General features: G+C 48.2%; 1 long non-coding RNA gene and 1 gene segment (V, D, J or C); both read left to right on the forward strand.

Annotated features, from left to right (window-relative positions):
• The first annotated feature begins 266 nt into the window (after nt 1–266).
• On the forward strand, nt 267–790 carry LOC137366906 (T cell receptor beta variable 30-like). The segment is given in 2 exon segments: nt 267–303; nt 420–790. Coding segments are annotated over 2 exon segments (408 nt in total).
• Nucleotides 791–2,835: 2,045 nt separating this feature from the next.
• Nucleotides 2,836–7,892, forward strand: LOC137366912 (uncharacterized). Its single transcript, XR_010973622.1, has 3 exons — nt 2,836–3,443; nt 3,605–3,638; nt 6,986–7,892. It is a non-coding gene; the product is annotated as an uncharacterized lncRNA (long non-coding RNA).
• Nucleotides 7,893–25,333: the final 17,441 nt, after the last annotated feature.

The following is a 25,333-nucleotide window of genomic DNA, read 5'->3' on the forward strand; positions in this document are numbered from 1 at the left end:
TTTCTAATCAGTAAATTAGAAACTGAACAACAGACACCCTTGTTGGGGATATTAACAACACTTACTCCAGTCACTCAACCATCAAAAGCAACCACGTCCATTCTGATTGGTTGGGTGGTGGAAGGGGGAGTGTCCAACACTGCATCACTTCCTCATGCCCTTCATGTTTTCCTCAATGATTTGCAAAGAGCGGATTGGTTAGTCACAGAACTGATCTCCTCTGTTCCACTGCCTTTGCTGTTTGATAGGGCAGTGTCAAGTGGGAGATGTATCTGTTCCTGGCTCTGATAATCCTGGGTCAACGTGAGTGCCAGATACAAAGATTATCCTTCAGAACCTTCCTCTCCTCTCCCTGTCTTCCTTTCATTACCAGATGTTCCCTGTTTACTGATCTCCTCCTCTCTCCATCTCTCTCCCAGATGTGAACTCACAGACTATCCAACAGACTCCCGCTGCTGTCTCCAGATTAGCCGGGAAAGGAGTGGAACTGAGGTGCACTGTGGAGGGGAGCAGCAGTAGCATCGAAATGTACTGGTACAGACAAGAGCCGGGGAAGGAGCCGCTGTTGATGTTTTACTCCAGAACTGCTAACTATGTGGATCCAGAGGGGACGGTGGACGGTTTCAGCGCCGAGAGACCGACTCGCTCCCAGTTCAACCTGGAGGCCTCCAGCCTGTGGGAGAATCACTCGGCCATGTATTTCTGTGCCTGGAGTCTTCACAGTGACTCAGAGAGATGGCGCTGTTCAACAAAAACTCCAAAGGCAGCAGGAAACACCTGTTTCAGATAAAACCAGGCGGTGCTGCGTCTTGTTGGGTGTTTTTATCATTGGGAACATGTTTTTCACAAGACGACAGGGCGGATTTAAATAGAAAGTGACAGGTTAGATTTAGAAACACAGGGGAATTGTGAAATAGACTTTACAGGAATGATATCAGAGGAGAGAGGTTAAAGTTATCAAGAGAATTTGAACTTCGGGAATCTTTGTTCCAGAAAGGAGAAGACTGAAGGGTGAACTTTCAGCGGTCTTAGAGAGATTATTAAAGATTTTAAAATGTGAAGTGAAGATCAGATAAAGACAGATCGATAGATAGATAGATAGATAGATAGATAGATAGATAGATAGATAGATAGATAGATAGATAGATAGGGAGTTAATTAGATAGAGAAAAAGATAGATAGGTAGAGAGATAGAAAGGTAGATATATAGATGGATGGATGGATGGATGGATACGGCGTGGTTTTATTTCACTGCGTTTTCTTTCTCCAAAGGGAATGCAGAGTGTGCTGTAGGACCATAATAAACATCACAGTCTGGAACAAACTTTAACAATGACCTGGGAACACAAGGAGAACATTCATCACCTCGAAAACACTCCGCCATTCAATGAGATCATGACTGATCAATAGATGCCCATCGCTCCCTCTCTCTCTCTTTCTCTCTCTCTCTCCATCTGTCTACATCCCTACTCTCTCCCCCTCTCCCCATCCTACTCTCTCCCCCTGTCTTCATCCCTCTCTCTCCATCTCTCTCTCTTCCTCCCTCTCCCTCTCTCTCCATCCCTCTCTCACCCACTAGCTGCCAAGCTGGTGTAAAATGAGAGAATGCCAATTAACATTCCTATCTTTTACAGGGGCAGTGACTGTCTCTCTATCTAGCTCGCTATTTCTCTACCTCTCTGACTTTCCCTCTATCTCTCTATTTCTCTTCCTCTGTATCTATCTGTCTACCTGACTGTCTCTCTATCTATCTATCTCTCTACCTGGTTATCTATCTCTCCGTCCCTCCATCTATCCATCTCTCTTCTTGGTTGTCTATCTCTCTATCTATCTCTCTACCTGGTTTTATATCTCTCTGTCTCTCTGTCTATTTATCTCTGTACCTGGTTATCTATCTCTCTGTCTCTCTATATATCTATATCTCGAACTGGTTATCTATCTCTCTATCGATCTAACTCTATCTTTAGGTGATTACACTTTGTATGAAATAATTAAAAATACTGCAATAATGTAATGATTGACCATCTTTTTATAGATTTTCCAGATATTGACCAGGAGATGATGTGGTTTGTCATCAATTATCTATCAAAATCCTCTATGATCTTGAATATCTGTATCACATCTACCATTAACGTTCTCTGCTTTAAGGAGAGAAACCCCCAGCTTCTCCAGTCTCTCCACAGTTCCTGAAGTCCCTCATCCCTGGTACCAGTCTGGTTAATCTCCCTCTAACCTTCACTACACAGAGGAAAACAACCCCCAATGCACAGGAACTCAATACATCCGGTGATGAAACACAGAGACCGAAAGGGTGAATCAGGGAGACATAGAGAGGAAAAATGAATGGGACAGAGGGAGACAGAGACAGAAAGATGCAAACAAACACAGACACACACAGACACACACAGACACACACACAGACACACAGACACACACACAGACACACAAACACACACACACACACACACACGCACACAGACACACACGCACACACAGATACAGAGAGAGAAAGAGAGTGAAAGAATGGGAGACATAAAACTCGATACATGCAGAGAGAGAGAGAGAGTGAGAAACAAAGAGTAAGAAAGAGAGAGGAAGGCGGATTGAGATAGATAGATAGATAGATAGATAGAGAGAGAGAGAGACATTGTCAACCTACTCCACTCTAACTTGTTGAGCTGGGCGTCACCATCTCTGCATCACTTCCTAATGATTTCCCTGTTCCTCCCAATGATTTGTAAAGAGTGGGCTGGTTATTGACAACACTCATCACTCCTGCTCTCTCCCCTTTGCTGATTCAGCGGGCAGCTTAAAGTAAAAGGTGTGTCTGTTACTGACTCTGATCACCCTGTTTCACCGGAAGGGATTTTATTGGAACAATAATTCTACTTAACATTTCTTTTGGATATGTTTTTATTTCTCCCATTCTCTCTTTCTTTCCCTCTTTCTCTCTCCCCACTGGACTGAAGTTCCCTGTTTACTGATCTCCTCCTCTCCCTGTCTCTTTCCCAGATGTGAACTCACAGACTATCCGCCAGGCTCCCGCCGCTCTCTCCAAATCTCCTGGGGAGCAGGTGAAGCTGAAATGCACCGTGGATGGTACCATAACCCTTACATGTACTGGTACAGACAACACCCGAGGAAGGAACCGCAGCTGATGTTTTCCTCTCTAACTGCACAAAGGGTGAACTCAGAGGGGACGGTAGAGAGTTTCACCACTGAAAGACCAACTGACTCCGACTTCAACCTGGAGTCCTCCAGCCTGCGGGAGAATCACTCGGCCGTGTATTTCTGTGCCTGGAGACATCACAGTGACTGAGAGATGGCGCTGTTCAACAAAAACCCCAAAGGCAGCAGGATACACCTGTGGAGGGAAAAACCGTTCGGTGCCTCGACCTACTGTTCGCTTATGCAGAGTGACAGTGTTTATTACAATAAAAAGAGTTGAGTTATGATTGTAGTGACACACTAGATTTACAGGTACTGCCGAGGGTGCAATGAACGATTAATAAAGATGTCACGAGATCTCAGAATGTAACTATCAGGAATCAATGACAGTAATCTGGGTTTTTATGCACTGACACTGTGTTTACCTTCTCCACAGGGACAGCAGAGGGGGATCCTGGACCATGGACCGGGTAATGGCTTTGAGAAGGATTTAGTGAGAAAACTGAAAGAGCAGGAGATCATGTAGATCCAGCTTGATATACATCAACAGGACAAGGACACCCACTTTGTTAGAGAGAGAAAGAGAGTGTATGTGTGTGTGAAAGAGAGAGTGATCTAGTGAGAGAGAGAGAGGAGAGTGAGACGAAAAACGACAGGTAGAGTTAAAGAGACTGAGACAGAGAGGGAGACAGAGATAGAGACAATGAGGGAAAATTACTGGGATACATCTGGAGAATGAAGGATTATTTTTGGGATTGATCTGGGAGATTGAATGGGGTCAGTGAGTGGAGTCAATGAGTGGAGTCAGTGAGTGGGATCAGTGTGTGGGGTCAGTGAGTGGGGTCACTAAGTGGGGTCAGTGAGCGGAAGCAATAAGTGGAGTCAGTGAGTGGAGTCAGTGTGCATCGGCAGTGAGTGGAGTCTGTAAGTGGAGGAGTGAGTGGGGTCAGTGAGCAGGGACAGTGAGTTGATGTAGTGGTGGAGTCATTGAGCGGAGTCAGTGAGCGGAGGCAGTGAGTGGAGTCTGTAAGTGGAGTCCGTAAGTGGTGTCAGTGAGCTGGGACAGTGAGTGGAGGCAGTGAGTGGAGTCAGTGAGCGGATTCAGTGAGCCGGGACAGTGAGTGGAGGCAGTGAGTGGAGTCTGTGAGTGGAGTCCTTGAGTGGTGTCTGTGAGTGGGGATGGTGAGTGGAGTCAGTGAGCAGGGTTAGTGAGCGGGGTTGGTGTGCGGGGCCAGTGGGGAGTCAGTGAGTGGGATCAGTAACTGGGGTCAGTGAGCGGGGTTAGTGAGTTGGTTCAGTGCGTGGGGTCAGTGCGTGGAGTCAGTGAGTGGAGTCACTGAGTGATGTCACTCAGTGGAGTCAGTGAGTGAGGTCAGTGAGTGGAGTCAGTGAGTGGAGTCACTGAGTGGTGTCACTCAGTGGAGTCAGTGAGTGAGGTCAGTGAGTGGAGTCAGTGTGCGGGGTTAGTGAGCGGGGTCAGTGCGTGCGTACAGTGAGTGGAGTCACTGAGTGGAGTCACTGAGTGGTGTCACTCAGTGGAGTCAGTGAGCGGTGTTAGTGAGCGGGGTCAGTGCGTGCGGTCGGTGACTGGAGTCAGTGAGTGGAGTCACTGAGTGGTGTCACTCAGTGGAGTCAGTGAGTGAGGTCTGTCAGTGGAGTCAGTGAGCGGGGTTAGTGAGTGGGTTCAGTGCGTGGGGTCAGTGCGTGGAGTCAGTGAGTGGAGTCACTGAGTGATGTCACTCAGTGGAGTCAGTGAGTGAGGTCAGTGATGGAGTCAGTGAGCGGGGACAGTAAGTGGAGTCAGTGAGCCGGGTTAGTGAGCGGGGTTAGTGAGCGGCATCAGCGAGTGGGGTCAGTGACCGGGTTACTGAGCGGGGTCAGTGCGTGCGGTCAGTGACTGGAGTCAGTAAGTGGAGTCAGTGAGTGGAGTCGCTCAGTGGAGTCAGTGAGAGAGGTCAGTGAGTGGAGACAGTCAATGGTGTCAGTGAGTGGAGTCAGTGAGTGGGGTCAGTGAGTGTGGATAGTGAGTGGAGTCAGTGTGTTGGGTCAGTGAGAGGAGTCAGTGAGTGGTATATGTGAGTGGGGTCAGTGAGTGATGACAGTGAGTGGAGTCAGTGAGTGGGGTCAGTGAGTGGGGTCAGTGTGTGGGGACAGTGAGTGGAGTCAGTGAGTGAGGTCAGTGAGTGGGGTCAAAGAGAGGAGTCAGTGACTGGTGTCAGTGGGTGGGGTCAGTGAGAGGTGTCAGTGAGTGGGGCCAGTGAGTGTGGTCAGTGAGTGGAGTCAGTGAGTGGTGTCAGTGAGTGGGGTCAGTGAGTGGCGACAGTGAGTGGAATCAGTGAGTGGGGTCAGTGAGTGGGGTCAGTGAGCGGGGTCAGTGAGAGGGGTCAGTGAGTGGGGTCAGTGAGTGGGGACAGTGAGTGGGGACAGTCAGCGGAGTCAGTGAGTGGAGGCAGTGAGTGGAGTCAGTGAGTGGAGTCCGTGAGTGGTGTCAGTGGCCGGGGACAGTGAGTGGAGTCAGTGAGCAGGGTTAGTGAGCGGGGTTAGTGAGCGGGGTCAGTGGGGAGTCAGTGAGTGGGATCAGTAAGTGGGGTCAGTGAGTGGGGACAGTGAGTGGAGTCAGTGGGCGGGATTAGTGAGCGGGGTTAGTGAGCGGGGTCAGTGAGTGTGGTCTGTGACCGGCGTTAGTGAGCGGGATCAGTGCGTGCGGTCAGTGACTGGAGTCAGTGAGTGGAGTCAGTTAGTGGAGTCTCTCAGTGGAGTCAGTCAGTAGGGTCAGTGAGTGGGGTCAGTGAGTGTAGACAGTGAGTGGAGTCAGTGAGTGGTGTCAGTGAGTGGCATCAGTTAGTGGGGTCAGTGAGTGTGGACAGTGAGTGGAGTCAGTGAGTTGAGTCAGTGAGAGGAGTCATTGAGTGGTGTCAGTGAGTGGGGTCAGTGAGTGGGGACAGTGAGTGGAGTCAATGAGTGGGGTCAGTGAGTGGTGTCAGTGAGTGGGGTCAAAGAGAGGAGTCAGTGACTGGTGTCAGTGGTTTGGGTCAGTGAGAGGAGTCAGTGAGTGGGGTCAGTGAGTGGGGTCAGTGAGTGGAGTCGGTGAGTGGGGTCAGTCAGTGGGGTCAGTGAGTGTGGACAGTGAGTGGAGTCAGTCAGTGGGGTCAGTGAGAGGAGTCAGTGAGTGGAGTCAGTTAGTGGAGTCTCTCAGTGGAGTCAGTCAGTAGGGTCAGTGAGTGGGGTCAGTGAGTGGGGACAGTCAGTGGAGTCAGTGAGTGGGGTCAGTGAGTGGGGTCAGTGAGTGGGGTCAGTGAGCGGGGTCAGTGAGAGGGGTCAGTGGGTGGGGTCAGTGAGAGAGGACAGTGAGTGGAGTCAGTGAGAGAGGTCAGTGAGTGGAGTCACTGAGTGGTGTCAGTGAGTGGGGTCAGTGAGAGGAGTCAGTGAGTGGAGTCAGTGATTGGGGTCTATATCTATCTATCTATCTATCTATCTATCTATCTATCTATCTATCTATCTATCTATCTATATATCTACCTATTGCTCCATCTATCTATCTATTGTTCCATTTGTCTGTCCATCCATCGCTCTATCGATCCCTCCAGCTATCGATATATATCTCTATTGATCTATTTATCTCTATTCACTCTGAAATCGATATATATTTGTCATCGATCGACTTATCTGGCTCTTATCTGTCTAAGTGTATATTCATCCCTCTGTTGTTTATCATATATCTAACGTCATTGTTTACATCTCGCAGTTACATCAGTGATATATCATGATTTGCTATTTTGTTGATATTGTTGCATCTTCTTGTTCTCCTTCGATTCAGATTATATCAATACAATATTAATGGTTAAAATGCTCCATCCATGTGATAAGGCTCTTTTCGTGAAGGTAGCCTCTACATTTTAAGAACAGATTACGAGTTGGGGTAAATGGGTTCATGATACTGTTGAAAGAATGGACGGAGGATTCTGACAAGGAGTTGCACAGAGCTCCCTATTCTACATGCCCCTGATGATTCATACTATGCAAGTACGAGGCAACTCTCAATGGAACAGATTCCCAATTTGGCGGTTTTGAGCAACTGTTGACAATTGTTAACCAACTTGTCTTTCAGACATTCGGTGTCTTTTGAACAACTTTTAAAGCATCTGGGAGTTCGGCCCAGGCAAGAATTTAACCCTTCAATTCTCGTTTAGGAGACAGGGAAAATAAGTCTTTCTCTGACTAAAACAAACAAGCCCCTTGATGCGTCTTCGATAGTTATAGAATCATACAGCACTAACCAAGGTCATTCGATCAATCGAGCCTGGCCTGGCTGTTCGAAACAGTTACCCAAAATAAACAACATCATCCCTTGGCCGTGGGCTGCAAGAAGTACAGAATCTGTTACAAGCTGCTGGATAGCACATGAACTAAAGTAACCTGAGCTCAGACACTGGCCTGTGCTGGTAAAAACCAATTTGAACTAATTAATTTATGTGACAGACAAGGGAGAAATCACAGGAATAGAGCCTTATTTGGAAACGGTGATATACCGGGGTCTTTGGGCCTGGGCCAATAAGGAGAAGATACGAACGAGGTGAGCAGGCCTAAACCAACAGGAAAGAGACAGCACAGTTTTGAAGAGATAAGAAAGAGAATAAGTATGGAGAATCTCAGGCATCGAGCCAGCGGGAAACTCCAGAGACCAACCATCGTGGAAATGGAAGACCCTGCGTGAGCAACACGGTGACGACGTCAAAGTTAGAGAGATCAGAACGTCTGGCCAGCATCAGCTCTCCCCTTTCCGGGAATTATCGTTTGTTTTCTGTGACGAGGTCAGGGAAAGGTCAGAGGAACCTTGTGGGTGTGCTTGTCAATTCTAGCTAGCTTTGTTATTAACTGTATAACCCAATTTGAGTTGCATGCTTTTGTCTAACCAAGTGTATAAGCCTTATTCTTACATTGTACAACAACGTGAATAAAGTAACTTGATAGTTAAAGAAAGGACTGAGTTTTCTCCTCTTTGTACTAAGCCATTAACTGTCGCTGGTGGATTAGGTGGAGGGTGGCTCTCCTGTAACCCCAATATCCCAAACACCCAGCCTGAGTCTGAATTAAGAGGACGAAGTCCCACGTAACGGCCAGGATTAAGTGGGTGAAGGAAATAAAGGGGCCAAGGGGGAGTTGACTCCGTGCCATGGTTTACAATCCTGTTCCCATCTCTCTGCATCTCAGCCCATCAGCACCTCCTTCTATTCCTTACTCCCTCATGTCCTGATCTAATATCCCCCTTAAATGCATCTCCACTATTGGCCTTAACTTACTCGCTGTGGTCGCGAAATTGAGCCCCCTGGTTCTAGACTTCTCAACCACAGAATCACAGAATTGTTACAGTGCAGAAGGAGGTCATTCGGCCCACCGTGCCCGCACTGTCTCTCTGGAAGAGAAATTCCCTCAGTCCCACTCCCCTGCATTCTCCCCATAACCCTGCACATCCTTCCTTTCCATATAACTGTCTAATTCGCTCTTGAATGCTTCAATTGAACCTGCCTCCACCACGTTCTCAGGCAGTGCATTCTGGACCTTCACCACTCGCTGTGTGAAAAAGTTCTCCCTCATGTCACTTTTGCTTCCCTTACCAAATACTTTAAATCTGTGCCCTCTCGATCCTTTCACGAGTGGGAAAAGTTTCTCTCCATCTACTCTGTCCAGATCCCTCATGATTTTGAAAACCTCCATCAAATCACCTCTCAGCCTTCTCTTCTCCAAGTAAAACTGTCCCAACCCGTCCTTCCACTCTTAATGACTGAAATAAATATACACCTTGGCCCCTGTGCTCCTGCACCCCCTTTCGAGTTGTGCCCTTTATTCTCTGTTGTTCATCCGACCAAAATGAATCACTTCACATTTCACTGCATTGAACCTCATCTGCCACCTGTCTGTCCATTCCACCAACATGTCTATGTCCTTTTCAAGTTTGACATTATCCTCCTCACAGTTCACAATACTTCCAAGTTTCGTATCATCGGCAAACTTTGAAACTGTGCCCTGTACACCAAGGTCTAGGTCATTAATATATATCAGGAAAAGCAAAGGTCCTAATAATGATCCCTGGGGAACTCCACTGCAAACCTTCCTCCAGCCCGAAAAAACATCCATTAACCACTGCTCTTTGTTTTCTGTCACTAAACCAATTTCGTATCCATGTTGCTATCGTCCCTTTTATTCCACGAGTTACAAGTTTTCTCACAGGTTTGTTGTGTGGCATTGTATCAAACGCCTTTTGAAAGTCCATGTATACCACATCCACAGCATTGCCCTCATCAACCCTCTCTGTTGCCTTCTCAAAAAAAATCCAGCAGGTTAGTTAAACATGATTTTCCCTTATGGAATCCATGCTGTCTTTCATTAATTAACTCGTCCATGTGACTATTGATTTTGTCCCGAATTATTTTTTCTAGAAGTTTCCCTACCACCAAAGTTAAACTGGCCTGTAGTTGCTGGGCTTATCTTTCCCCCTTTTTTGAATAAGGGTGTAACGTTTGAAATTCTCCAGTCCTCTGGCACCAGCCCTGAGTCTAAGGAAGACTGAAAAATTATGGCCAACGCCTCTGCGATTTCCATCCTCACTTCCATCATCTCATCTGGTGCTGGTGCTTTATCCACTTTCTGGTCAGACAGCCAATCTAATACTTTCTCTGCACCCATTTTAAACACTCTAATGTCTGAATTACCTTCTCTTTCAACCAGAGGAAGCTTCTTACCTGCATCTCCCCTGTCTATCCCTTTAAGGACTTTGTAGGTTTCAATGAGATCACCTCGCATTCTTCGAAACTCTAGAGAATACAGGCCCAGTTTCCCAAATCTCTCTTCATAGGACAGACCCGCCATCCCGGGAACATGTCGGATGATCCTTCTTAGCACTCCCTCTATGGGAATAATATCCTTCCGAAGGTCAGGGGACCAAAACTGCACACAGCACTCCAGGTGCGGTCTAACCATGGTTCTATGCAATTGAAGCAAGACTTCACTACTCCTGTACTCAAATCCTCTTGCGATAAAGGATAACATAACATTCACCTTCCTAATTGCCTGTTGATGCTATATGTGAAGTTTCTACCTTCTGAAGCTCCTGCCAGGGGATATCATTTCTCCCTAACTACTCTACCGAACGGCTGTACCTCCAGGGTTAAAGCATCCCATTAGCTTGCTCTGATCCAGGAAAACTGTCCCAGCTTCTCCAGTCTCTCCATATAACAACCGTCTCTCAACCATGGCACCATTCTGGTAAATGTCTCTTGAACCGTCACTGGTCCAAGGGTAACAATGGCTTAGTTGCAATGTCACTGCGATAATAAGCCAGAGGCCTAGGCTGATGCCCAGTTTACACGGGTTCAGGCACCGGCACACCCAGTGCAACTTAAACTTGCCAATGGCCCAGTAATGTGCATAGCCCAGCTGCAGAATAGGTAAGGAGCCCAGTGCCACACAGATGGTGTTGCACCTACTTGCCTCAGGCCAGTGTTGCTTACAACGTTTGCCAGGAGACACACGGCATCGACCTCTGGCTATTCGGGGATGAAGGTGTGGATAATCTGGAATCCAGATGTCTATAAATTGGAAATCTACATGTGGCTAATGTGGGAATGCCGATAAGGCTCGTTGGGAATCTGGATATGTTCAATTGGAGAATTCTAATCAGTAAATTAAAAATTGAGTAACAGACACCCTTGTTGGGGATGTTAACAACACTTACTCCAGTCACTCAACCATCAGAAGCAACCACGTCCATTCTGATTGGTTGGGTGGTGGAAGGGGGCGTGTCCAACACTGCATCACTTCCTCATGCTCTTCATATTTTCCTCAATGATTTGTAAAGAGCAGGTTTGGACCCTCACAAGGCTTACACTCTGGTTCTCGCTGCTTTGCTTACTTCGAGAACAGCTTCAAGGGGAAGATGTATCAGTCATTGGCTCTGATAATCCTTTTTCACTGTGAGTGAGTCTGAAATACCAACATTTTCTCTCATAACCTTCCTATACTCATTCCCCCTTCCTTTTAATTTCCTAGAAATCCCCTGTTTACTGAACTCTTCCTCTTCCCCACACTCTCCCAGGTGTGAACTCGCAGACTATCCTCCAGACTCCTGCCGCTGTCTCCAGAGTTGTGGGGGAGGAAGTGGAACTGAAGTGCACTGTGGAGGGGAGCAGTACTCTTCCCTTGATCTGGTACAGACAATACCCGGGGAAGGAGCCTCAGGTTATGTTTTACTCCACGGGTACTAATCACAAAAGTCCAGAGAAGGCGGTGGACGGTTTCACTGCCGAGAGACCAACTAGCACCCAGTTCAACCTGGAGTCCACCAGCCTGCGGGAGAATCACTCGGCCGTGTATTTCTGTGCCTGGAGTCTTCACAGTGACTCAGAGAGCTGGAGCAGGTCAACAAAAACCCCAAAGGCAGCAGGAAACACCTGTTGGACATACAATAGCGCGGTATTTCCACTTGAATTGATGCAGGGCCATCATATTTTTGACAGTAAGAATAGACGGGTGAGAATAAAATTGAGAGCACAGGTGCAGAGGCGAAGAGTCTGGCCTCTTTCTGTGCTGATAAGTTTTCTATCTTTCTATGAAAGATTAAGAAGGGTGGCACCACAGTGAGAGGTTTTAACTATCAGGAGAGAATATCAGAAAAACGATTGGGGTTTTATCCACTAACACGATGTCTTCTTTCACTCAGATGATCAAACACACAACTCTCTTTGTTAGGAACAAAGGAAGAGGAGTAGGCCATTCAGCCCCTTTGTCCCCTTACATAGAAACAGGAGGAGATCATTCTGCAAATCTCGTATATCTGCTCTGCACCCTAATAAGGAGCCTCACATTCTCCCTTAAATGTGGTGGCCAGAACTGGACGCAATACTCCAGCTGGAGCCGAACCAGAGCTTTATAAAGGTTCACTGCTTTTGTACTCAATACCTCCATTTATGAAGATCAGGATCCCATCTGCTTTACTAACCACTCTCTCAACATGCGCTGCCGCCTTCAAAGATCGATGCATATGCAGCCTCAGGTCCACGGTTCCTTGCAAACTCTTTCAAAATCTGCCTTTTAGTCTATATTGCCTTTGCCTATCCCTTCAGCCAAAATGCATCACAGCGAATTTCTCCAAGAAGAGGGCCCTATAGGACCAGTAACACACAACTGCCTGGAAAACTGTTTATGAAGAATTCAGGAGGAGGTCTCTCAGTCTTTTAGAGCCTCTTACAAAGGAACATGAGGAGGCCAATTACTCCCCTGCCTCATTGCGCACAGACAGGAGGAGGCTATTGATCAATGTAGAGCTTGTTAGTAGGAATTGGAGAAGGGTACTTAGTCCCCCTTGAGCCTATTAGTATGAACAGGAGTAAGCCATTCAGCCCCATTGAGCCTGTTGCACAGGAGCAAGAGGAGGCCGATTCAGTTCCCCTCTCAGTCTGCACAGGTACAGGAGGAGGCCCATTCAGCCCCTCGAATCTGTTAAATAGGAAATGGGTGAGGCCATTCAGCCCCATCGAGCCTGTTACATCTGAAGAGCCATCCACATGTGACAGTTTCGCTCAGGCTCTTGTATCCAATTGGGAAATCCAGATGTGGAAATCCGCGTTTCTGATTGGCAAATACAAAAAGAGCAATTGCGAATTGACAACCATGCTAATTCCGATTGGTTGAATGAGAGAAGGGGGCGTGACCAAACGTCCCTCACGACTTTGCTTTCCTCAATGGTTTGGAAAGATGACTTGATGAACAGGGAAAGGTCCAGTTAAAGATGTATCTGTTACTGGGTCTGATGACCATCTCCCACTGTAAGGAACTTTATCAAACATAATGCGACTTAAAAATCTTTCTGTACTTTATAATTTCCTTCGCTCCTTCAGTCCTCCCTTCCATTCTTCTTTCTCGACAACCCAGAGTGTGCTGGTGTCCTTTTCTCTTTCCCAGATGTGAACTCACAAACTATCCTCCAAAGTCCCGCCACTACCTGTGGGAGATAAAGTTGCGCTGTACAGCGACTTGATTTTTGTGCAGGGCGATGGAGTTTGTGACAATAAGAAGGGACCCGTGAGAATAAAAGTGAGAGAATAAATATAGAGGCACTGGCAAAGATGTCACTAATAGCCTGCTTATGTTTCCTAAAACCTTCTGTCTGTCTATGAATGATTAACGGGGATGTGACCCAAATTGAGAAGATGTAAATATCAGGAAGGAATGATCACTAAAAACATTTAGGTTTCATCTCCTGACACTATCTTCATTCTCCACAGGAACAGCAGAGAGCGCTCTAGGACCGTCAAACACACAACAGCCTGCTCCCTGCTTATTCAGGACACAACATAGGAACATAGGGGATAGGAGAAGGAGTAGGTCATTTGGCACATCGAACCGACTCATGGCTGATCATCTACCTCTGAGCCATTTCCCCCCCCCCCCACTATCCCCATCTCCCTTGATGTCATTAGTATCTAGAAATCAATCGCTTTCTGTCTCGAACATGCTCAATGTAGTCAGCTTCCAAAGCCCTGTTGGGTAGAGAATTCCAAAGATTCACAACTATCTCAGTTAAAGAAATTCCTCCTCATCTCAGTCTTAAATGGCCTGCACCTTATTCGGAGACAGTGTATCCTGATTCCAGACTGAACACGCTATCCACATTCGTCGTGTCACGTCTTGTCAGAATTTTGTAAGTTTCAATGCGATCACCTCTTATTCTTTGGAACTCCAGAGAATACAGACCCAGTTTCTGTAATCGCTCCTCCTAAGACAAACCCGCCATGCCAGGGATTATTTTGGTGAATCTCTGCTGCATTCTCTCCATGGCAAGTATGTCCTTCCTTCGATAAGGAGAACAAAACTGTACACAATACTAGAGGTGCTGTCCCATCAAGGTTCTATACAATTGCAACAAGACATTTTTACCCCTGTACGAAATCCCATGGCAATGAAGGCCAGCATACCATTCGCCTTCCGAATTGCTTTCGGCACCTTCATATTAGCTGTTAGTGTTGTGAGTTCATAATGTTGTTTGATGCAACATATATGAGATGCGTGGAGTCCAGTTGGATGAAGATCATAAACAAGTTTATTTACAGCTGAACTATCATACACAGTACTGAGCTAACTTTTTACAGGACCTGCCTGTAGGTGCTACAGTTACAGAGTGACTCTGGCACAGAGTCACGTGAACACGTGCTGGAATTTAGCTCATTAGCATCCTAAGATCTTAAAGGGACATGAGAGAGAGACAGACAGACAGAGAGACAGAGGGAAAGAGAAAGATTAAATCCAACGAATACAACAACTACTTCAGGAAAAACACCAACAAATGCAGCAACAACTTCAGCAGAAGACGAAGAGCAACAAACGCAACAACAACTTATACTTGCAGCCAAACATAGAGACAGGGGCGTGACTTCCAAGCAGGGAGGGAGAAGTTGTGCAAACCTAAATCACTGACTTCAGTCTTCATGTAGCTGCTCACAAGACTCAAAGCTCTTGTTTCGCTGATTTACAGATTACAAACACAGCTTCCAGTGGAAGATGTATCTGTTACTGAATCTGATAGCGTTATTTCAATGTAAGGGATCTTTTCCTCACGTAACTGTTCGTGTTGACAATCACAACAGCGGCACAGTGGCGCAGTGGTTAGCACTGCAGCCTCACAGCTCCAGGGACCCGGGTTCGAATCTGGGTACTGCCTGTGTGGAGTTTGCAAGTTCTCCCTGTGTCTGTGTGGGTTTTCTCCGGGTGCTCCGGTTTCCTCCCACAAGCCAAAAGACTTGCAGGTTGATAGGTAAATTGGCCATTATAAATTGTCACTAGTATAGGTAGGTGGTAGGGAAATATAGGAACAGGTGGGGATGTTTGGTAGGAATATGGGATTAGTGTAGGATTAGTATAAATGGGTGGTTGATGGTCGGCACAGACTCGGTGGGCCGAAGGGCCTGTTTCAGTGCTGTATCTCTAATCTAATCTAACATTTATCTTTCCGCAGTGCTCATTTCCCACTTTCAGGGGGAGCAGTAGATGGAGGTGCAGCTCTCATTGCCCACCAACAGAGGGCAGCAGTAGATGGAGTTGTAGCTCTCAGTGCCCACCAACAGGGAGCAGCAGTTGATGGAGGTGCAGCTCTCATTGCCCACCAACAGGGGGCAGCAGTAGATGGAGGTGCAGCTCTCATTGCCCACCAACAGGGGGTAGCTGTAGATGGGATTTCAGCAACAAGAACATGAAACGTCAGAAACCCTCAGTGCATCAGGCAGGATCTGCAGAGATAAAACAGAGTTACCGCTTCACATCAGAACCGGCAAACATGAGAAGCGCAATAGGTTTTGAGCAACTTAAATGAATGTTTGAGAGTGAAGGAATGCAAAAAAGGCAGTCTGTGATCGGGTGGGGTGGGGAGGGGAGGGACAGACAGAGAGATAGAGGGGGAAAGGGAGAGATAGAGAGGCAGAGAGAGAGAGAAAGGCAGAGAAAGAGACACATAGAGAGAGGAACACAGAGACAGAAACCCACAAAGATGGAGAGAGAGAGTCAGATAGACGGAAATCGAGTAATATAGTATTTGAAAAAGAGAGACAGAGTGAGGCAGAGAGACAGAGATCGAGGGACTGCGAGAGACTGAGAGAGAGAGACAGACAGAGACAGAGAGAAAGGCAGAGAAAGAGATACATGGAGAGAGAAACACGGAGACAAATACCCACAGAGACAGAGAGAGAGAGACAGATAGATGGAGATCGAGTAATATAGCGTTTGGAAAAGATAGACAGAGTGAGGTAGAGAGACAGAGATGGAGTGACTGAGAGACAGACAGAGAGAGAGAGAGAGAGGCAGAGAGAGAGAGAGAGACAGACAGAGAGGGAGAGAGAAAGTAGGCAGAGAGAGAAAGTAGACAGAGATAGAGTGAGATAGTTGACGCACAGAAAGAGAGACAGAGTGAGGTGGTGAGACAGATAGAGTGATAGAGAGAAAGAGCGAGAGGCAATCAGAGACAGTGAGAGACTGGCAGCCAGAGCGAGAAAAAAGAACATTAGAGACAGGCAAAGAAATAGGAGGAAAAGGATAGAAAGAGTAAAGGGAGGAAGGAAAACAGAGAACAAGCCAAAGAGGCAGAGAGAGAGAGACAGGGACAGAGCGAGAGAGAAAGGAAGAGAGAGAGAGACTAACAGAGAGAGAGACAAACAGAGAAACAGAGGGAGGGAGAGACAGAGCGAGAGACAGATAGACAGAGAGAGACAGTAGACAGAGGCCGAGTAAAATAGTGTTAGGCACAGACAGACAGACAGATGTGGTAGTGAGTCAGATGGAGAGACAGAGACATAGAGAGATACAGAGAGAGAGAGAGGCAGACAGAGACAGTGAGAGAATGAGAGGCAGAGAGAAGTGAGAACGTCAGAGACAGGCAAAGATAGAGAGAGAGAAAGGAGAGAAAGTGTAAAGTGAGGAAGGGAAACCGAGAACAAGACAAAGAGGCAGAGAGAGACAACGATGGAGAGAGAGAGAAAGAAAGAGAGAGAGAGAGAGAGCGACGCACAGAGAGACAGAGGTAGACAGAAAGAGAGAGGGAGCAGCGAGAGAGACAGAGGGAGGAAGAGAGAGAGAGAGAGAGAGGCAGAGAGAGAGAGAGAGAGAGAGAGAGAGAGAGATACAGATAGATAGAGAGAGAGACAGTAGACAGAGATAGAGTCAGATAGTGTTAGGCACAGAAACAGAGACAGTTGAGGTAGTGAGACAGATGGAGAGCCAGAGAGAAAGAAAGAAACAGACAGAGAGGCAGACAGAGACAGTGAGAGAGTGAGAGGCAGAGAGGAGAAGGAAGAACGCCAGAGACAGGCAAAGATAGAGAGAGAGAAAGGGAGAGAAAGAGTAAAGAGAACGAGGAAAACAGAACAAGTCAGAGAGTCAGAAAGAGAGATGGGGCAGAGAGAGAAAGTGGCAAAGAGTGAGAGGCAGACAGAGAGAGAGAGAGAGAGGGACAGAGGGAGAGCGAGACAAAGAGAAAGAGACAGAGAAAAAGAGATAGAGGCAGACTGAGAGTGAGAGAGTGGCAGTTGGATAGTGTGAGAGACAGAGAGACAGAGAGAGAGGCAGACAGAGAGACAGAGAGACAGAGGGAGAGAGAGAGACAGAGGGAGAGAGAGACAGCAAGAGAGAGACAGACAGACAGAGAGAGACAGAGATACGGAGAGAGAGAGAGAGTTGGAGAGAGGGGCAGACAGAGACAGTGACAGTCTAAGAGGCAGAGAGAAGAAAGAAGAACGTTAGAGACAAGAAAAGATAAAGAGAGACAGAAAGGGAGAGAAAGAGTAAAGGGATGAAGGGAAACAGAGAACAAGACAAAGAGGCAGAGAGAGTCAGAGAGAGAGAGACAAGGAGAGACAGAGAGAGAGTGGCAGACAGAGGAACAGAGGGAGGGAGGGAGGGAGAGAGAGAGCGATAGCAGACAGAGATCGAGTGAAATACGGTTAGGCCGAGAAAGAGAGACAGAGAGAGGGAGTGAGACAGATGGAGAGACAGAGCGAAAGAGACAGACAGAGAGAGAGGCAGACAGAGACAGTGAGAGAGTGAGAGGCAGAGAGAAGAAGGAAGAACGTCAGAGACAGGCAAAGATAGAGAGATAGAGAGAAAGGGAGAGAAAGAGTAAAGGGAAACAGAGAACAAGACAAAGAGGCAGAGTGAGAGACAGGGACAGAGGGAGAGAGAGAGGCAGGCAGAGAGATGGACAGAGAGAGAGAGAGAGAGAGACAGGCAGACAGAGAGACAGAGAGAGAGAGATAGAGGCAGACAAAGAAACAGAGAGAGAGAGAGAGAGAGAGAGAGAGAGAGAGAGAGAGACAACAGACAGAGAACGAGTGAAATAGTGTTAGGCCGACAAAGAGAGACACATGGAGTGACAGAGAGAAAGCAAGAGCCTGAGCGAGGGGCAGACAGAGACAGTGAGAGTCTGAGAGGCAGAGAGAGAAGAACGAAGGCCGTCAGTGGCAGACAAAGATAAAGAGACAGAAAGGGAGAGAAAGAGTAAAGGGAGGAAGGTAAACAGAGAACAAGTCAAAGAGGCAAAGACAGTCAGAGAGAGAGAGACAGGGACAGAGAGAGAGATATAGAGAGAGAGGCAGACAGAGAGACAGAGAGAGTATGAGAGGCAGAGAGAGAAGAACGAAGGCCATCAGTGACAGGCAAAGGCAGAGAGACAGAAAGGGAGAGAAAGAGTAAAGGGAGGAAGGAAAACAGAGAACAAGACAAAGAGGCAAAGAGAGTCAGAGCGAGAAATAGGGACAGACAGAAAGAGAGAGGGAGAGAGAGAAGCAGGCAGCGAGGCAGAGAGAGAGAGAGAGAGACAGACAGACAGAGAGACAGAGGGAAAGAGAGAGAAAGAGAGAGAGAGAGAGAGGGAGAGGTAGACAGAGAGAGATAGTGAGAGAGAGAGACAGAGACAGACAGAGACAGACATAAACAGAGAGAGACAGAGACTGGGAGAGACAGTAGACAGAGATAGAGTGAGATACTGTTCAGCAGAGAAAGAGAAGAAGAATGAGGTAGTGCGACAGATGGAGAGACTGAGAGAAAGAGAGAGACAGAAAGAGGGGCAGGCAGAGGCAGTGAGATACTGAAAGGCAGACAAAGAGAGAGAGAGAGAGAGAGAGGCAGACAGAGAGACAGAGAGAGACAGATAGACAGAGATACAGTGTGATAGTTGTAGACACAGAAAGAGAGAGACTGAAATAGCGAGACAGAGATGGAGAGACTGGGAGAGACAGAGACAAAGAGCGGCAGAGAGCGAGAGGCAATGAGAGATGTGAGGCAGAGAGAGAAAAGGAAGAACATCAGGGACAGGCAAAGATAGAGAGAGAAAGGGAGAAAAAGAATAAAAGGATGAAGCAAAACAGAGAGCAAGACAAAAAGATAGAGAGACATAGAGAGAGAGGGAGACAGACAGCGAGACCGGGACAGAAAGGGAGACAAAGAGAGAGGTAGATAGATAGAGAGAGAGAGCAAGAGATAGAGACATAGGGAGACAGAGAGAGAGAGAGAGAGAGAGAGAGAGAGAGAGAGACAGACAGAGAGACAGAGAGACAGAGATACAAAGAGAGAGAGAGAGGGAATGACAGAGAAAGAGGGAGACAGAGACAAAAAGGGTTTCAGAGGGACGGGGAGAGATAGAGAGAGAGAGACAGACAGAGACAGGAATAGAGACACAGAGAAAGAAAGACTTGTCGAGAGACTTACACATGGAGAACAAGATTAAAATATGGAGGTGAGAAAGTATTTATGGAAGCAGGAGAGTTCCAATGGGATAATAGCTAATAAAAGGGAAGGACACGTGATTAAAAGGGAAATTTAAAGTGATAGATAAAGGGACTGAAAAATGAGAGGGAGAGAGAGAGAGATGTGGGGGGGGGGTGGGGGAGAGAGGTTTTATTGAACTGCTTTGCTACATCGTGGGAGGTCAGTATAGCACCGTGTTACATTCCTGTGCTCAGCCCATGCAAGAACTCCACCGTCCGCTTGCCCTTCTCACAGGCTACCCGACTGCCTGCCCCAGTGCCCAGGATCTCCCCACCCCTGCAGCAAGACGCCTCCACTGTCAGGACAGGCAGGAGCAGACTGAATCTTGAGTTGACCATCTCATGGGGCACATGCCCCCTGAAGAGATAGCAAACTGCCCAGGCAAGGCGAGAGGCTTGCTGGGGTAGGAGTTTTCAATGGGGGGTTCACTCTCTGTGGTGAACGATCCAGCTACCTTCGGAGGTAGGACCCGACTCACCGTACTGGGAAAGTAATGCTCGAGTCCAGGTGCTGGAGGTTGAGTTGGGGGCAAAAGGAGCCGGTACACACAATAATATCTCTGAGTTTACCGTGTCTGACCAGATGGAATCTTATTATTGTGTTGGAAGAGGCCATTTGATCATTGTGTCTCTTTGGTGCAGAGAGGGGGAAATAAACAGAAAGGGAAATAAGCAGAGAAAAATGTGAGATAGAAAAAATGGCGAGAAAAAAATGGAACCAGAGACAGAGACAGATGTAGAAAGAGAGGGAAAGAAACAGAGAGAGAGGGAAAGAAACACAGAGAGAGTGATGATACAGAGATAGATGGAAAGAAACAGAGAGAAAGAGAGAGGGAAGAGAGAGAGAGAGAGAGAAAGAAATGGAGAGAAAAAATAAACAGAAACAGAGAGAGAGAGAGAGAGAGACACTACAGGCAGTAGAGAGGCAGACAGAAAGCCAGTGAGATAAACACAGAGAGAGAATCACACATTGAGAGAGAAACACTCCGAGAGAGAATGAGAGGCAGAGAGAGAGAATTTTTTTTCAGAAAGAGAGAGAGATTGATTTCGAGAGAGGGGGAGATATTCAGAGAGAGAGAGAGGCAGAGAGAGAGAGAGGGTGTGGGAGCGATTCAGAGGGAAGGGGTGTGTTTCAGAGAGAGACAGAGAGAATAAGAGAGAGAGAGAGCAATTCAGAGAGAGAGAGGCAGAGAGAAAGAGTGGGAGCGATTCAGAGGGTGGGGGGTGTTTCAGAGAGAGAGAGAGATTTAGAGAGAGAGAGAGAGAGAGCAATTCAGAGAGAGAGAGGCAGAAAGAGAGAGAGTGGGAGCGATTCAGAGGGGGGGTTTCAGAGAGAGAGAGAGAGGGATTTAGAGAGAGAGAGAGAGCAATTCAGAGAGAGCGGGAGAGATTCAGGGAGAGAGGGAGAGAACCCAAGAGAGAGAGAGATTTACAGAGATTGAGAGACTAAAGGAGAGAGAAGTTCAGGCAGAGAGAGGGCGAGAGATTCAGTCAGAGAGAGAGCAATTCAGAGAGAGAGGGAGAGATTCAGGGAGAGAGGGAGAGAACCCAAGAGAGAGAGAGGGAGATATTCAGAGAGAGAGAGTGGGACCGATTCAGAGAGAGAGGGAGAGATTCAGGGAGAGAGGGAGAGAATCAGCGAGGGAGAGATTTATAGAGATTGAGAGAGAAAAGGAGAGAGAGATTCAGGTAGAGAGAGAGAGAGTGAGAGAGAGATTCAGTCAGAGAGAGCAATACAGTTCTGGACCATTGACCATGGTGCCCGGGTTGGCTCTTTTCTACAGCTGTCTGATTGATCCCAGTTCCCTCCCACCCTATCGCTATAGACCTGCAATTCCTCCCTTCAGCTGTTGACCCAATTCTCTTTGTAATACTGTGAGTCAATCCCACCGCCCTTTCAGGCAGTGCATTCCACATCACAACAGCTCACTGCTTTGTGTCACGGGAAACAGTTTTGCATCATTTCCTCTGTCAAAACGATGACCGATTGCAAACGTCTCTGCTAATTCTCCACTGAACTTTCTCTTCAGGAGAACAATCCCAGCTCCTCCAGTCTCTCCACATTAACTGAAGTCTCTCATCCTTGGTGTCATCTTGTGTGAACTCACTTTATTTCTCTTTCGTTCACAGTTTCTGCCACTAAGTTCCTCATCCTCATTATTTCTTATCCTTATCTCTCTCTCTACTTGCCCTCTTCCCTTTCCCTGTTGTTTGTCTCTGCTTGCCCCCTCTCTCCTTGCCATCCTTCGTTTGTGTTCAATCAACTACCTCTCCCTCGCTTTCCTACACACTCCTGTTCTAAGTCTCCTTTTCTCTCAGTCCTGGTGGTAGTGTTGCCCTGGATGATCGGCTTGCAGCTCTGGACTGGGACTCGGGCAATGAGGATCAGAGAGGGTTCTGTCTCAGAGGCGGCTCATAACTGACAGAGTAATGGTTTAAAGGCCTTTTGCGTGAGCAATGTGGTGGCGTGAATACGGGAAATTATAACCACGTGTACTTTGGAAACGGAAGTGGATTAACAGTGTAAGATCAGTGCAAAATGCAACCCCACGCGAACCCTCCCTACCTCTGTAACCTCCTCCAGCCCCTACAACCCTCCCTAACTCTGTAACCTCCTCTAGCCCCTACAATCCTCCCTATCTCTGTAACCTCCTCCATCCCCTACAACCCTCCCTATCTCTGTAACCTCCTCCAGCCCCTACAACCCTCCCTATCTCTGTAACATCCTCCAGCCCCAACACCCATCCCTACCTCTGCAACCTCCTCCAGCCCCTACAACCCTCCATTTCTCTGTAACCTCCTTCAGCCCCGACACCCCTCCCTATCTCTGTAACCTCCACCAGTCCCTACAACCCTCCCTATCTCAGTAACCTCCTCCAGCCCCGACAGCTCTCCTGATCTCTGTAACCTCCTCCAGCTCCTACACACCTCCCTATCTCTGCAACCTCCTCCAGCCCCTACAACACTCCCTATCTCTGCAACATCCTCCAGCCCTTGCACCCCTCCATAGCTCTGTAACATCCTGTAGCCCCGACAGCTCTCCCTATCTCATTTACCTCCTCCAGCCCCTACACTCATCCCTAACTCTGTTATCTCCTCCAGCCCCTACAGCTCTCCCTATCTCTGTTACCTCCTCTAGCCCCTACACCCGTCCCTATCTCTGTAACCTCCTTCAGCCACTGGACCCCTCCCCATCTCTGTAACCTGCTTTAGATCCTACAGCTCTCTCTATCTCTGTTACCAGCTCCAGACCCTTCAACCCTCCCTATCTCTGTCACCTCCACCAGTCCCAACAACCCTCCCTATCTCAGTAACCTCCTCCAGCCCCGACAGCTCTCCTGATCTCTGTAACCTCCTCCAGCGCCTACAACCCTCCATATCTCTGTTACCTCCTCCAGCCCCGACAAACCTCCCTATCTCTGTAACCTCCTCCAGCCCCTACAACCCTCCCTACCTCTGTAACCTCCTCCAGCCGCTAGACCCCTCCCTATATCTGTAAACTCTACCAGCCTCTACAACCCTCCCTATCTCTGTTACCTCCCCCAGCCCCTACAGCCCTCCCTATCTCTGTAACCACCTCCAGCCTCTACACCCCTCCCTATCCCTGTAACCTCTTCCTAGTCCCTAAAACCCTCCCTATCTCAGTAACCTCCTCCAGCCTCTACACCCATCCCTATCTCTGTAATCTCTTCCAGCCCCTGCAACCCTCCCTATCTCTGTAACCTCCTCCAGCCACTACAGCACTCCCTATCTTTATTACCTCCTCCAGTCTCTACAACCCTCCCTATCTCTGTAACCTCCTCCAGCCACTACAACCCTCCCTATCTCTTTAACCTCCTCCAACCCCTACACCCCACCCTATCTCTGTAACCTCCTCCAGCCCCTGCAACCCTCCCTATCTCTGTAACCTCTTCCAGCTCCGACAACACTCCCTATCACTGTTATCTCCTCCAGGCCCTGCACCCATCCCTATCTCTGTAACGTCTTCCAGCCCCTACAACCCTCCCTATTACTGTTACCTCCTCCAGCCCCTACAGCACTCCCTAACTCTGTAACCTCATCCTGCCCCTAAATCCCTCCCTATATCTGTAAACTCTACCAGCCCCTACAAGACTGCCTATCTCTGTTACCTCCTCCAGCCACTACAGCACTCCCTATCTCTGTAACCTCCTCCAGCCACTACAACCCTCCCTATCTCTGTAACCTCCTCCAACCACTACACCCCACCCTATCTCTGTAGCCTCCTCCAGCCCCTCCAACCTTCCCTTTCTCTGTTACCTCCTCCAGCCCCTAAAGCCCTCCCTATATCTGTAAACTCTAGCAGCCCCTACAGCCCTCCCTATCTCTGTTACCTCCTCCAGCCCCCACAGCACTCCCTATCTCTATTACCTCCTCCAGCCACGACAGCCCTCCCTATCTCTGTAACCTCCTCCAGCCACTACAACCCTCCCTATCTCTGTAACCTCCTCCAGCCCCTGCACCCCACCCTATCTCTGTAACTTCCTCCAGCCCCTACAACCCTCCCTAACTCTGTAACCTCCTCCAGCCCCGACAACCCTCCCTATCTCTGTAACCTCCTCCAGCCCCTAAACCCCTCCCTATATCTGTAAACTCTACCAGCCCCTTCAGCCCTCCCTATCTCTGTTACCTCCCCCAGCCCCTACAGCTCTCCCTATCTCTGATAACTCTACCAACCCCAACAACCCTCCCTAACTCTATAGCCTCCTCCAGCCTCTACAACCCACCCTATCTCTGAAACCTCTTCCAACCCTGATAACCCTCCCTATCTCTGTAACCTCTTCCAACCTCGACTCCCCTTCCTATCTCTGTAACATCTTCCAGCCGCTACAACCCTCCCTATCTCTGTTACCACCTCCAGCCCCTACAGCCCTCCCTATCACTGTAACCTCCAGCCTCCACACTCCTCCCTATCCCTGTAACCTCTTCCTAGTCCCTAAAACCCGTCCTATCTCAGTAATATCCTCCAGCCTCTACACCCACCCCTATCTCTGTAATCTCTTCCAGCCCCTACAACCCTCCCTATCTCTGTAACCTCCTCCATCCCCTAAAGCCCCCTATCTCTGTAACCTCTTCCAGCCCCGACACCACTCCCTATCTCTGTTATCTCCTCCAGCCCCTGCACCCCTCCCTATCTCTGTAACGTCTTCCAGCCCCTACAACCCTCCCTATCTCTGTTCCCTCCTCCAGTCCCTAAAGCACTCCCTATCTCTATTACCTCCTCCAGCCACTACACCCCACCCCATCTCTGTAACTTCCTCCAGCCCCTAATCCCCTCCCTATATCTGTAAATTCTACCAGCCCCTACAACACTCCCTATCTCTGTAACCTCCTCCAGCCACCACCACCCTCCCAAACTCTGTAACCTCCTCCAGCCCCTACAATCCTCCCTATCTCTGTTACCTCCTCCAGCCCCTAATCCCCTCCCTATATCTGTAAACTCTACCAGCCCCTACAACACTCCCTATCTCTGTTACCTCCTCCAGCCCCATCAGCACTCCCTATCTCTATTACTTCCTCCAGTCACTACAACCCTCCCTATCTCTGTAACCTCCTCCAGCCACCACAACACTCCCAAACTCTGTAACCTCCGCCAGCCCCTACAATCCTCCCTATCTCTGTTACCTCCTCCAGCCCCTAATCCCCTCCCTATATCTGTAAACTCTACCAGCCCCTACAACACTCCCTATCTCTGTTACCTCCTCCAGCCCCATCAGCACTCCCTATCTCTATTACTTCCTCCAGTCACTACAACCCTCCCTATCTCTGTAACCTCCTCCAGCCCCTACAACCCTCCCTATCTCTGTAACCTCCTCCAGCCCCTAAGCCCCTCCCTATATCTGTAA

Source organism: Heterodontus francisci, unplaced genomic scaffold (assembly GCF_036365525.1).
Source record: "Heterodontus francisci isolate sHetFra1 unplaced genomic scaffold, sHetFra1.hap1 HAP1_SCAFFOLD_500, whole genome shotgun sequence".
In the NCBI taxonomy this organism is placed as follows: Eukaryota; Metazoa; Chordata; class Chondrichthyes; order Heterodontiformes; family Heterodontidae; genus Heterodontus; species Heterodontus francisci.